Source organism: Rhinatrema bivittatum, chromosome 9 (genome assembly GCF_901001135.1).
Source record: "Rhinatrema bivittatum chromosome 9, aRhiBiv1.1, whole genome shotgun sequence".
NCBI lineage: Eukaryota > Metazoa > Chordata > Amphibia > Gymnophiona > Rhinatrematidae > Rhinatrema > Rhinatrema bivittatum.
In genome coordinates, this window is record NC_042623.1 from 160,944,868 (window position 1) to 160,959,731 (window position 14,864).

General features: G+C 47.5%; 1 protein-coding gene across 1 annotated transcript in view; it reads right to left on the reverse strand.

Moving 5' to 3' along the window:
- The window catches only part of LOC115098908 (ephrin type-B receptor 1), a 639,343-nt gene extending 625,643 nt beyond the window's left edge, over positions 1-13,700 (reverse strand). The window contains exon 1 of the mRNA XM_029616009.1: positions 13,301-13,700. Within this exon, the coding sequence (XP_029471869.1) occupies positions 13,301-13,358 (58 nt within the window). The 5' untranslated portion in view covers positions 13,359-13,700. The remainder of the gene's footprint in view (positions 1-13,300) is intronic.
- Positions 13,701-14,864: the final 1,164 nt, after the last annotated feature.

A 14,864-nucleotide genomic window follows, 5' to 3' on the forward strand; every position in this document is an offset into this window, starting at 1 on the left:
GGTCTATTTCCTGCGACACTTGCTGGCTCTTGGTTCCTCCCTGGCGATTGATATAGACCACTGTCATTGCGTTGTCCGACATCATGTCAATCTCTTAATTCTGCAGCCTGAGGCTGAACTGCAAGAATGCCAGCTGTATCGCCCGGGCTGACAGGCGATTGATGTTCCAGCAGGACTCTTCTGCATTCCAGTGCCCCTGGGCCATTAATTCCAGACAGTGAGCCCCCCAACCATGGAGACTCACATCTGTCATGAATACCAACCAGGCCAGAGAGGACAAGGGAACTACCATTCTCAGATCATCCTCCTGCAACCAACATTGGAGGCGGGAGCAGATTTCCATCGGCAAATGGAGCCGAACTGCATAATCCTGAGACTGCAGTTTCCAACAAGATAGCAGAGAGCGCTGAAGAGGACGCATATGAGCCCTTGTCCATGGCACCACTTCCAGGGTAGCTGCCATCAGACCGAGTACCTGTAGGTAGGACCACACCATTGGGCGTATGGTGTTCATCAACCGATGCACTTGAGACAGCAATCTCTGGATATGAACTTCCGGTAGGAAAACTCTGTCCTGTCCCATGTCGAACTGGACTCCAGATACTCTAAAGACTGGGATGGTTGATGATTGCTCTTGGTCAGGTTCACCACCCAACCAAGCTCCTGCAATAAGATCACCTTGTGTGTCACCAGGCAGCTCTCTTCCTGAGACTTGGCTTGCATCAGCCAGTTTTCCAAATATGGGTGAACTAGGATTCCTTCTTTTCTCAAGCCAACCGCTACCACGCCATAATCTTGGAAAATGTTCTGGGAGCGATGACGAGACCAAAAGGCAGTGCCCGAAACTGATAATGGTACCCCAATACCGCAAAGCATAGAAAGCGCTGGTGTCCCAATCAGATGGGAATATGAAGGTAAACTGACAGATCCAAGGAGGTCAAAAATTCACCCGACTGCACCACCATTATTACATAGCATAAGGTTTCCATTCGAAAATGTCACCTTCAAGTGACGGTTGACCCTCTTGAGATCCAAGATGGGACAAAAGGAGCCCTCCTTCTTGGGCACAACAAAATAAATGGAATATTGCCCCATACTTTTTTGAGATGTGGGCACCGGAATCAAAGCCCTCAGTCTGAGGAGCTTTTGAAGCGTGAACTCCACTGCCTACTTCTTTTGCAGGGAGTGGCAAGGGGACCGCCCAACCCTCCAGACTGCCCAGTTCCACAAACCCAACAGGAGCGGGAACGAATGTCGGCACGGCGCACCAAGAACAGATATCAGATGAAACCCCTCTTACTGTCTCTGATTCAGGTAAAACTTTCTCCTTTTTTTTAAACCTTACCTGAGCTCAGTGCTTACTGACTGAGTACAGAGATAGTCTCAGGCTGCATGGGGGAGAGGACATCTGCTGCCACTGCCATACTAGGCCTCTTGCACCCGCTGTCTTTCAGCTGAACTAGCAGTTAAGTCCACAAATGGAAACGCAGCTACCGGACTAAGGCACACCTCTGAGTGACCACAGAAATCGCCTCAGGCATTCTCAACTGGGGGAGGGACCTTTAGGTATCACCGCAAGAGAGCAGGGCTTTCTATTCCTGAATTTAGAATTTCAAATTTCTCCTTTCAAAAAGCTCAAAGCAATCCCCATAGGGAGACACACATCCACCATCTGCTGGAGATGGAAAATACTGGCAGGCTGGGGTCACTGCAGGGTTATGTATACAGGGACATCCGTTTGCTCCTTCTCCATCTGCTGGCAGGGGAACATAAACCTACCGGTCCTGAGTCCATCTGTCTACATGCTAGGAAATTGAATTTTGACAAAAATAAAACCCAAAATAAACCAAACCAAAACGTTTGAGGCTGCACATCTCTAATAAACATGAAAGTAAAGGTCTCTGTGATGTCCACTGGTTCAGAGGTAAGGGTGAGACAACAGAAGAGCCAGCTGCCTCCAGAAAGCAGAACAAGGGATAGCAGAAATAAGAGAAAAAAACCAACCACAATCTGCAACATAAGAAATAAGGAATGAAACACCTTTGAGACAGTACAGCCTACAAGAGTAAGGCCTAAAAATTGAGAATTAGTAATTCCATTTTAGGGTTTCAAGCACCTTTCAAACTTTACAGATTAATTATCCATCTTAGAGGCTCAAGCACCTTACAAAATAACTTGGATTAATGATTAATCTCAGATACTATCCAGAGCTTGGAGGTTAATGCTGCGCCTTGGTTCTCCAGTACCCTTTAAACTTTAGGGATTAAAAAAAAACAAAACCTCCAAGGGTCTCAGATACTATTCTAACCTCAGGGATGAATAATCCATATCAGACTGTCAGGCACATGCTAAATTTCAGAGTTTCCTAACCCATCTCAAGGCTTTACAAATAATCAGGGATGAATTATCTATTCCAGGGTCCCAGCAGATGGCTCTTTCCAAACTTTGCATATTACGTTTAAGAATATTTGAGGGGCCGGACCAGTGTGTCCTGTGGAAGCCTTGCATTCAGTTCCCAGGCCAGGCTTCTACCCAGACCAGGCAGGGGCGGGAAGACAACTGGGGAGACAGCGTTCATTGCCCCAGGTTGCAGGGAGTCTCAGCCATTGCTCAGCAGAGGCCCAGACGTGGGATAAATGTTCTGGAGGGAACCACAGCTTGAGACCCCTGGCCAAGTGCTTCCACTGCAACGGCTGGACTGAGTTGAGAGGAGGCTATAAAATTAGAGGGAATAACCTGGGTAATTGTAAATGAAGGTGTATGGCACCGTAGCCCAATTCTGATTGAGCCGGAAGACCAAAGAAAAAGAAAACAACTGCCAAGCCAAAAAAAAAAAAAAAGATTTGAATTGTAGAGTGATTTTGTTATCTAAACTCTGCCATCATCTACTATTATTATTTATATAGTGCCCTTATCTACCACAGTGTCCATATAGCATATCTTACTGGTTAACAGTGTAAAGGTAACTGAGAGCCCTCCTATGTAAATGAGTCTCCTGTTGATAATAAGCTTCTTGTAAATACTGAAAAGGTCTCCTGACAGTGGATGAGATTCTCATTAACTGTGAGGCAGTCCCCCTATTAACAGGGAAAGGATCTCTTGTGAACAGGGAAAGGGTCTCCCATTAACAGGGAAAGGATCTCTTGTGAATAGGGAATGGGTCTCCCATTAACAGGAAATGGATCTTACAAACAGGGAATGGGTCTCCCATTAATAGGGAACGGATCTCTTGTGAACAGGGAATGGGTCTCCCATCAACAGGGAATGGATCTCTAGTGAACAGAGAATGGGTCTCCCATCAACAGGGAATGGATCTCTTATGAACAGGGAATGGGCCTCTCATTAACAGGGAATGGATCTCTAGTGAACAGGGAATGGGTCTCTCATTAACAGGGAATGGATCTCTAGTGAACAGGGAATGGGCCTCTCATTAACAGGGAATGGATCTCTTATGAACAGAGAATGGGTCTCCCATCAACAGGGAATGGATCTCTAGTGAACAGGGAATGGGCCTGTCATTAACAGGGAATGGATCTCTAGTGAACAGGGAATGGGTCTCCCATCAACAGGGAATGGATCTCTAGTGAACAGGGAATGGGCCTCTCATTAACAGGGAATGGATCTCTAGTGAACAGGGAATGGGTCTCCCATCAACAGGGAATGGATCACTTATGAACAGGGAATGGGTCTCTCATTAACAGGGAATGGATCTCTAGTGAACAGGGAATGGGTCTCTCATTAACAGGGAATGGATCTCTAGTGAACAGGGAATGGGTCTCCCATCAACAGGGAATGGATCTCTAGTGAACAGAGAATGGGTCTCCCATTAACAGGGAATGGATCACTTATGAACAGGGAATGGGTCTCTCATTAACAGGGAATGGATCTCTAGTGAACAGGGAATAGGTCTCCCATTAATAGGGAATGGATCTCTAGTGAACAGGGAATGGGCCTCCCATCAACAGGGAATGGATCTCTAGTGAACAGGGAATGGGTCTCTCATTAACAGGGAATGGATCTCTAGTGAACAGGGAATGGATCTCTTATGAACAGAGAATGGGTCTCCCGTCAACAGGGAATGGATCTCTAGTGAACAGGGAATGGGCCTCTCATTAACAGGGAATGGATCTCTAGTGAACAGGGAATGGGTCTCCCATTAACAGGGAATGGATCTCTTGTGAACAGGGAATGGGTCTCTCATTAACAGGGAATGGATCTCTAGTGAACAGGGAATGGGTCTCCCATTAACAGGGAATGGATCTCTTATGAACAGAGAATGGGTCTCCCATCAACAGGGAATGGATCACTTATGAACAGGGAATGGGTCTCTCATTAACAGGGAATGGATCTCTAGTGAACAGGGAATGGGGTCTCTCATTAACAGGGAATGGATCTCTAGTGAACAGGGAATGGGTCTCCCATCAACAGGGAATGGATCACTTATGAACAGGGAATGGGTCTCTCATTAACAGGGAATGGATCTCTAGTGAACAGGGAATGGGTCTCCCATTAACAGGCAATGGATCTCTAGTGAACAGGGAATGGGTCTCTCATTAACAGGGAACGGATCTTTAGTGAAAAGGGAATGGGCCTCCCATTAACAGGGAATGGATCTCTAGTGAACAGGGAATGGGTCTCTCATTAACAGGGAACGGATCTTTAGTGAACAGGGAATGGGCCTCCCATTAACAGGGAATGGATCACTTATGAACAGGGAATGGGTCTCTCATTAACAGGGAATGGATCTCTAGTGAACAGGGAATGGGCCTCTCATTAACAGGGAATGGATCTCTAGTGAACAGGGAATGGGTCTCCCATCAACAGGGAATGGATCTCTAGTGAACAGGGAATGGGTCTCTCATTAACAGGGAATGGATCTCTAGTGAACAGGGAATGGGCCTCTCATTAACAGGGAATGGATCTCTAGTGAACAGGGAATGGGTCTCCCATTAACAGGGAATGGATCTCTAGTGAACAGGGAATGGGTCTCCCATTAACAGGGAATGGATCTCTAGTGAACAGGGAATGGGTCTCCCATCAACAGGGAATGGATCTCTAGTGAACAGGGAATGGGCCTCTCATTAACAGGGAACAGATCTCTTGTTAAATGCCAATGGGTCTCTTGTGTGCAGTAAATAGATCTTCTAATAACAGTAAATGAACCTCTTGTTAACAGTGAATGGGCTCCCAATTGATAGTAACTGGATCTCTTATTAATAGTGGATAGGTCTCTACTAGCAGTGAATGAATCTCCTGTTAGCCGCAAATTAATCTCTTTTTAAAGTTGACTGGGTCTCTTGTTAACAGTGAATGCATATTTTGTTAACTTGAATGGGTCTTGTTAACAGTGATGGGGACCCTAACTGACAGTGAATGGATCTCTTGTTATCGCTGGCCAGGTCTCCTATTAATAGTAAATGAGTCTCTTCTGTAACAGCAATTGTCTCTTGTTAACAGTGAAAGAGTTAAAGAAGGCATAGGGTAACCTGCACGGAGCGGCTGTTACTACCCTTAACAGAAGGCACGGGGGTAATCTGCATGGAGCGGAAGTTACTACCCTTAATAGAAGGCATGGGGGTTACTACCCTTAACAGAACATATGGGGGTAACCTGCACGGAGTGGCTGTTACTACTCTTAACAGAAGGCAAGAGGGTAACTTGCATGAAGTGGCTCTTACTACCCTTAACAGAAGGCATGGGGGTAATCTGCATGGAGCGGCAGTTACTACCCTTAACAGAAGGCATGGGGTAACCTGCATGGAGCGGCAGTTACTACCCTTAACAAAAGGCATGGGGTAACCTGCACGGAGCGGCAGTTACTACCCTTAACAGAAAGCATGGGGTAACCCACACAGAACGGCTGTTACCACCCTTAACAGAACACATGGGGTAACCTGCACAGAACGGCTGTTACTACCCTTAACAGAACACATGGGGTAACCTGCACGGAGTGGCTGTTACTACCCTTAAAAGAAGGCATGGGGTAACCTGCACGGAGCGGCAGTTACTACCCTTAACAGAAGGCATGGGGTAACCTGCACGGAGTGGTTGTTACTACCCTTAAAAAAAGGCATGGGGTAACCTGCATGGAGCGGCAGTTACTACCTTGAGCAACTTGCTGGGCAGACTGGATGGTCTTTATCTGCCATCTTTACTGTGTATTTATAGTGAATGGGATTCCTGTCTCTCGCTGTATATTTAAAAATGTAGTAAATGTATTTAAAACTTTGGTTTGGTTTTCTGTGAATAAGGAGGCACCTGCAAGAGAAGGTGAGTATCCACATAATAGTTACAGTGCAACTTCTGAGCTACAGGCACAAAAGGACATCATGTTTCAGCCTTCAGCGGATGATCTGGCTGTAAAGTTAATAAATTACAAAACACAGCAGTTGTATTATTTTTACTGTAATTTCTACAAAGACAAGAACTTCTAAAACACATTGAGCAAACAAAGCCAAAGAAGCACATTTTATAAATAGTCCATAACATTTCCTCTGCTAAACTTCCTTTCATCTGCTGTCTCTGCAGGCAGATTAATCCTTTACACTCAAAGCTGCTTCATTTTGCAACAGAACTGATGAGATCCCAAGCCAGTTTTCTGAACTGATTCAACATAGGATTTTTGTTTGTAGGTATTTATCAATTGTAAATTTACATGTTTATTTTACAGCTACTTAGGGGTTCTTTGAGGATACCAGATATCAGCATTTATCAGTATTTTCACTGCATAATTTATACAGTGTGGACAGATTCTGTGATATTAAATAAACATACTTTAACTTGATATAGCACCTCCTAACACATTACAATTCTAGAAGACTGTGCAAGCAGCCACTTCGTGGTCCATGATGTGGCAGCACGATCCTAACACTCAGGAGTGCATGACAGCTCCTAAAGAGATCTATGCAGTAAAGAAGAAAGTTTATTATTATTATGTTGCTACTGTCGAGTACAGCAAAACACAAGGAGGTGTGGCACCATGTCAAGTCCTAGGAAGTCAGTGATAGAAGATTGGCAAAATGGGGATTCAAATTCCTGCAAAGGGAATTCTGAGGACTCACTCTTCAGTTCCCTAATCACCACGTCGTTTCTTCTCGTCACTGTTATTATACGTGGGCATGGTGCCCCAAACTCAAATTACAACTGGGCATTTTAAAACGAAATTAGCCGGACTTAGAAACCGATGTGTGAAGATGATGGAACTTGTGGCAGAATCCGCAGCCACTTGGGAATCTTTTTTGTAGAGAGTGTTCGCATCTGTTTTACTGCAAGATGATTGCCAGAAGCAGAACGGAGCCTGGAAGAACTGAGCCCCCATTATGCTGTCAAACCTTGCTATGTCCATGTCCAAGTCGCCTTGCCTTGAAGCTGACTTTACACCCATGTAACTTTACATCCTGTCTCAGCTGAGACAGGAGCCTGGCTCTTTAAAAGCGCTTACATCCGCCGCCTGCCGAGTCCTTGTGACACGTGCTGTCCCAGAAAGTGCAACTTTGTAATCAACTGCCAACCGATTCAGTGCTTGGGCATAAGCAAACGTCTGCGGTGAATCTTGGAAAGGTTGCAGAAACTGCTGAACCCAGCAGGAGCACTGACTTAACACAGGGATATGATACAAGGGGGCAAGCACTGCAGTGGTAAGCTAACCTCACTTTGCACGGCCCTCACAGCAAGGACTGAAAAAAAAAAAAAAAGGAGTCTTCCTGTCCTCAGAGACTCTAGATTCAGCAAAAGGTGTTCCACGCAGCGCGCCACAGTATGTCCAGTGCACACAAGCGCGCCACAGTATGTCCAGTGCACACAATCAGTGGCCAATAGCAGAAGAATAGCTGCAGAATAAGCCCCGGGCATGTTATTCAGCCCAGCACTCTGGGACCTCGAGATTCCTGAATACCTTCACAGTAAGCCACGAGCTTTGCTAAACATGTCCAGCAATCTTCCATTCCACACTGGCTGAGCTGAAATCTGATCCATAACTCTGACTTCTATTTTTTTTTTCTGGAAAAGTGGGTTTGAATGCATCATATAAAACGTCTCACGGCATATCTTAGGTGAAAGCACTGTGAGACAGAAATGGTGGTTTTACAATGTCAGAGCTTTCTTCACTTAGTACCTTCCCTCCTCCCATGCTGAATGGCCCCTGTGCGCTATAATGAGCAGGTGGCCGAATGGAGGCATCAGCCAATCAAATAATTGCTTTCTATCACGTGCCTGTACGCGTATGTGTGATATCTGTACAATCTGACACGTTTATTAGAAGCAGGTGAAGGCCTGCTCTCTCCTGGGGTGCACCGCTGGATGTAAGCGTGGCCTCACTTTCCTGGTAGGACACAAATGCGCCTCTTAGAACAGCACATCTACAATAGTGATGCACATAAGGCATCTTACAAAGATAAGAGGAGCTCACCAGCAGCCGTAGCTATGAAGCACTGTAAACATATACACGCTGGGAGGCAAACCCTCATCAGCAGATGGGAGGCAGGGCAGGGCAGGATATTTTTGCTGTGAACTGAATTGGTTACAGACTGTAGAGTGGCTTACGATGTACAGAGAGCCAAAATGCAATCAGAAGAGGCTGGGGCACAATGGTTTCTACCTCACCGACTGGGGACCTGCTTTACAAAGTGTGACTAAAGGGAATGAGCTTTCCTAAATCAGGTCTCCTGTAACTGTCATACAGTCCCTGCTCCTGACGCCTGCAGTCACAGCATAAGGTCTGGATGTAGAACTGGAATCCGAGTTTCCAAGCTTCACAGCACTAACTGTGCATGTGTGCACCTCTATGTCTACATTACATGTGTATGTGCATACATTCAGTGTTGGCATATCTGTACTATATTCATGTCCAGGTGTGCATTTATGTACGTATGTATGTTTGTGTATATGTAGCTGTGGATGTGTTTCTGCTGTGAAGCATTAGTCAATCAATGTGCAAGAACACTTGTATGTGTGCAGCATGGGCATGAATGCATAAATGTTGTGTGGGTATGTTTTATGTGTCTGACAGGCTGTGTCTGTGTATGGAATCATTTGTGACTATACGAGAGATTATGCATCATTTTGCATGTGTGTTTGCATGACAAGATTTGTTTGTGTGAGAGGATGATACATCATATATAATGTTTTGTGTGTGGCATGTGTGTGAGCGACAGGGAGATAAATTGTGTGTACGTGAGAGAGGGAGATGTGATGGTTAGGACAGGTTTTGTGTGTGTGTGTGTGTGATGGGCTGTGGCAAGGAGTTGGTGTTTATGTAAGGCAGAGAACACCAGCTGGATTTTGTGTTTGCACGTGCAAGCCCATGCTGAGGGACACAAGACGACAGACGGTGTGAGAAAGGAAAAGCTGCTCTCCGTGGAGCTATGTGTGCTTTCTGTGTGTGCGGTGCTAGACAGAGCTTGCTGCTGAGCTTGCAGTCCCTCTTTTAACTCCTTCTCCCATCACACGCGGATTGTTCAGTGCTGAGCTCTCATTCCCTCACCCTTTCTCCTGTCACGGGCCAGTTGTGAGGTGCTAGACAAGAGCTTGGTGCTGAGTCCGTCGTCTCCCCCCCCCCCCTTCACGCTCTCTTTAATCCTTTCTCCTGTTCCACTCTGGTTTGTGCAAAGCAAGAAGAAGCCTGCATTCACTCTTTAATCCTTTCCCCTAATGCACACAGGGCTCGTTTATTAAGTTTGCACTAGCTTAGTCCCAGTGCAAATACTGCACCAGATTTATTTTTAATGGGGACACGCTGGCACAAAAGTGCTGCAAAATTGGCCTGACAGGCACTGGCACTGCACAGACTACAGCTGCCAGTGCCTCCTGGCCCAAGGCTATTTCACATACCGCTGAAGGTTAAAAATGAACTTTAACTACATAAACGCAAACATATGTTGCCTTTGCACAGTTCTTACATCTTCCCATTAGCTGCCTATTACAGACACGCTGGGCTCGGGCCAGCGGGATCTCTGGCACCTCCTGCAAACGTGTGGCCTTCGGTTTTCCCTTGCTAGAAGCCGAGCTCTCCGTGTATATCCAGGACATTCCAAGCTGAACCCCCACCCTTCCTAGGTTACCTTTCCCAGAGCCCCAACCTTCCTCTTTCATTAAAGAAAGCCTAAAGAGAAGATGACATAGAGTTTTAAAAACTTGGGGGGGCAAAAACATAAAACTTGATTTTTTTGTAAATTCTTCACGGCAAAACAAAAAGTAGGCATGCGTGCAAAGCATTCCTCGAGTCTTATGTAATACGAGGGTGAGGGGGGAGCTGCAGAAGTCTACTTCGGTTCCAGCGGTTACCGGTGAAGAAACGATCGGTCGGGTTGCGGTTGCAAGGGCGCTCGTGTGTCAGCTTTTAGGCGGAGCCGCTCCGGCCCCGCCAAAGAAGACGGAGCAGGCGGCCGGGAGAGTTTGGGATTGGGAGCGAACATATTTTTGCCGGCTGCCTCTCCCTGCCAGAGCTGCCCGCGCTCGCCCGGGAGCAGCAGCATATGCCTCCCGTGCAGCCCAGGCGCTTGCCAGGAAGAGCACCAGCTGGCGGGCGGGCGGGAGGGAGGGAGCGCGCCGTACAAAGAAGAAGAACACAAGAGATCTTTTTTTTCTCTCCTCCACAGCCGCACCTCCTCCCCCCCCCTCCGAATAGCTTCTCCCAATTGCACCGAACGGAGGGAGAGGCCGCGGCCACCCCCCGATCCAGGCGCCCTCGGTGAACGCGTTCAGGGCTGTTCGGCGTGGAACAAGTGGGGAAAAGGAGGGGGGATCGGGGCCGAAGCGACGGGAAAGGAGAGGCGAAACGGGGACGCGCGGCAGCCGGGGCCCCGGGACGCGCAGCGCGGCGGGGCAGCCGCTTTTAAAGGCAAGAGAGGTGGCCCGCGCGCTGGGTGCCGAGACTTTCCCCTGCTCGCCCAGACGCACAGCCGGAGCAGAAGTGCGGATAAAACAGCTAGGAGGCGCGCGCGCGCTCTCTCTTCCGCGCAAGCTGCACCTCCTCTCAAAACTGCAATCGACCACTGTCTGGAGCAAGGAAATCACCCCCCCCCCCCCTCTTACTTGTCTAAACATATGTGCCCCCCCCCCCGGCAGCGGAACCAGGAGCCCCGTTAAAGGCCCCTGTTCCCGGACTTCGCCCTGGCCTAAAGCCTATTGTAGTTACATCGCAGCATAGGGAACGATGGCAGATAAGGACCAAAACGGCCCATTTCCTATGCCCAGCAAGTTTTTTTTTGTTTTTTTTAATGGGTAGTAGCAACTGCGGCTCTGTGCAGCCCCCCCATGCCTTCTGTTAAGGGTAGTGGGCGAGGTTTGAGATTAGATGTTGCGACCTCTGTGGCTGCCCCCCCCCCCCCCCCTTGCAGACAGGATCAGCAGAAGGTGGGACTCATATGGAACAGGTTAAAAATTCATTCCGAAACGGCTGAAGCAGCAGAAAGATTTGGTGGGGAGGGGGCGATTTGGAAAGCAGGGTACGGTGGGTGGGGGGGTGAGCTTGTGACGGAACTTTATCGTGGCTGAATCACCAGCTCCTTCAAAGAAGTAAAACCACAGATAGGGTTAAAGCGCGCCCCTCCGCTGCTAATTTTTTTGTTTCCCCAGACATCTGGGTCTTAAGAAGCATTTCACCTGGCAGTCATTCTTACAATGTAATATGTGCAGAATATTATTTGGTGTTGCTGGATGATCGCTTTTAATGTAGATTACCCATCAGTGGAAGGAATAATCAAGTCTACCTGAAGCTGAAAGTTAAATGCAGGTCGAGGTAAATTTCTTGAGCTTTTTTAAAATCGAGGCTCAGGGGCAAATACAGAACAGTCAAAAAAAACCACTCGAGTGCAGGATACGGGACCCGGGGAGTCTTTTGAGAGGTTTTATCTACCGTCGCTATCGCTGTGATGTTTATTTCTGCCTCCGCATCACCTGGCTCTGCATGCAAAGTACATTTAACTTTCTGCCGCTGCAGACCAGACCAGCACTGAACCAATCGGAGGGGAAGCCCCGCAACCTGCTCTTCCTCTGACTCGGATTACACAGGAGATAAAACAAAACATGTTCGGTCGCCAACAAATATTAAAAAAAAAAAAACAACAACAACCCCCAGCCCTTGTGTGACACGGTCCGGTCGTCCTCCCCGGCTTCCGCCCAAGGGAAGGCGGTAGCCGGGGGAGGACAGGGGGGGGGGGGCGACGACTCGCTCCTCCTGCCCCGGGTAAGGTACTGGGACCCCCCCCCCCCCTGCGGAGCCCCTGCCTCCTGCATCCACCTGCAGAGCCGGAGCTGCCCCGGCCCAGAGGGCGGAAAGAACAAGAGAAAGCGCGAGAGGGCGGAATGCGAGAGAGGAAAGAGAGAGAGAGAGAAACCAGAGCCAAATGAAAGGAGGAATCAGAAAAAGAACTGCAAGAATGAGAGAGACAAAGAGGCAGAGGAAGACCTGACAAAAAAAAAAAAAAAAGGGAGACACGAGGAAAGGAAGAAAGAGAAAGGAGCCGGGGAAGAGGTAAACGGGAAAAGACAAGAGAAGCTTCAGACAAGGAGAAAGAAAGAACAGAGAGTCAGCGAGCTAACGGTGGCAGGTACAGGGGGAGAATGTGTAAAAAAAAAAATCAACCCAAAAAAAAACCCCAGGGACGCTGAAAGCCCAGGGACGAGAGGCAGAAAGAAGAGTAGCAGGAATGAAACCTAGAAAAGGAGAGAGAACGGCGTGAGGATAAGAAAGCACCGGGGCGGGCAGGAACAAGCGCTGGGCATGTTAGAAACCCCCCCAAGGGCAAGAAAGAAGAAAGAAAAACAAAAAGTTCAAAAGGGGTACAATAGAAAGAAAGGTAAAGTGAAAAGAAAAAAAAAAAAGACTGTTTCACTGCAGTTAGGTAAGCAGCCGGCATCCCAATGATCCCCTCGGCTCACTCCTCCCCAAATATAACAGCCAGCGCTGCCTCCCTTCTCCCCCACCGCTCCCACTTTCTGCAATGTTAAACAAGTGCTGCAATGCAGCTGGGGGGGGGGGGGGGGGAGCCCAAGACTGACCACCGTACTGCAAGGTTTTGTGAAAGAATAAAAATCCTCCCTTTCCAAACTCGGGAACATGGAAATCCACTCCGCGCTTCTCATGCACCACCATCGCTTCCCTTTCACCGCGGTCCTCACAAACGCTCAAACCATTTCCCACTCTTTAAAAGAAAAAAAAATTGTATAGGGGGGGGGAGGAAAGAGCAGAGAGAGAGAGAGAGCAAAGATAACCACCACTACCACCCACCCACGACGTGAAACCCAGTCATAAAGTACTTTTCAAAAGGGGGAGGGGGGGGGGGACGATTTTGTATTTTACCTTCCACAGTAGCCACTCTCGATATCAAGCAGAAAAGCACCAATACATCCAATTCCATGGTAGTAAATAAAAAAAAAAGCACACGAGGATTTCTTTTCCCCCCCCGCAAAAAAAAAAATGGAAATAAAAAAAAAAATAAAGAATAGCTCCTTAGTTGCCAATAACTGTTCTTGCTTGTTGCTTTTAATCCTTAGTTCTCCATGCTGGACCGTACACCCCTAGTGCTCCGTGGGTGTGTATATGTGTGTGCATATGTATGTGTGTGTGTATGTGTGTATGCATGTGTGTGTGAGTGTGTGTGTGTGTATGCATGGGTGTATGTGTGTGTGTGTGTGTATATATCTGAGTATATTTTAGTGTCACATTGCAAGCTATAGTAAAGTGTACAGTGAGAGGAAGATCAGCCACTGAGGCAGCCCGGGAGGGGGAGGGAGAGGATTCCCCCCACACTCTCCCCCTTCCTCCTCCTCCTCCTAACTTTCTACCCACCCCTAACACCTCCCGTCCAATCAAGGAATGAAAACTGCAAAAATCCCCACCCAATCAGCGAAGAGCACCTCCTCGTTCTGCTATTGTTACTTTAAGAAAACTTTTACACTGAGACAGGAGCTGCGGAAGAGGGGGGGGGGGGGGGGCGATGCTGTTCCTAATTAAGGGAGACACTGCTACCTAGTGGCGAACGGCTGGAATTGTACCAGGTGATACAGCGCAGCAAACGTGGCTCTTCTCTAAAAATGCTCGACGTGCCTTCTTTTTTTTTTTTTTTTTTATTATTTTAAATAGGAAGCTCATATGAATGCTCGTGTTTAAACAGCGTATGATGGTTCTTTACCATCACTGACGATGTTTTGGGTTTTTTTTCCAAGCTGCACACGTTTTGGAGGTGTAATAGCCGAATGCCTTGCATGTGAGTTTATATCACAAGTATAGGAAATCGTCGCTTATGCTATTTCTTTTCTTGAAAGGGAAACTGACTTGGTTGTGTGTGTGTGAGAATGGGGGGAGGGAGGGGGCAAGGATTCTCCCCCCCCCCCCCCCCCCCTTATTTCCTCAGTGAGGCAGCAGTACCAGAGGTTCCCTTCCTCTGCTGCCCCTGTCTCTGGGCTCTGCTGCAGAGACCCGCTAGTCCACATGTGATCGCATAGTGATGTTTTAGCTGGGTCACAGGCCAGAAGTGTGCGATTGTTATGGATTGCTGCCTAAGCTGGCAGTTCTGTATGTGAAGGTTTGTTCCATGAGGACAACATTATAGTTTAAACTCTTCTGTCCATCCACCAGTCATATTTCTTTTCAGTGACAAACATACATAACAAAATAAGATGTGCCACGCCGGGTCAGACTTAAAGTCCATTGAGCCAAGCATCCTGTCTCTGGCAGATCCACTCCTTGTTTGCTCACTCCCAGGGATAAGCAGTGGCTTTCCCAAGTCTACCTAGCTAATGCTGATTTATGGACTTTTCCTCCAGGAATTTATCTGAATCCCTATTCTACATGTCTTGACCACATCTTCAGGGTTCAAATGCCACAATTCCTTTCTGAATAATTGCTAACACTTTATTTGCTT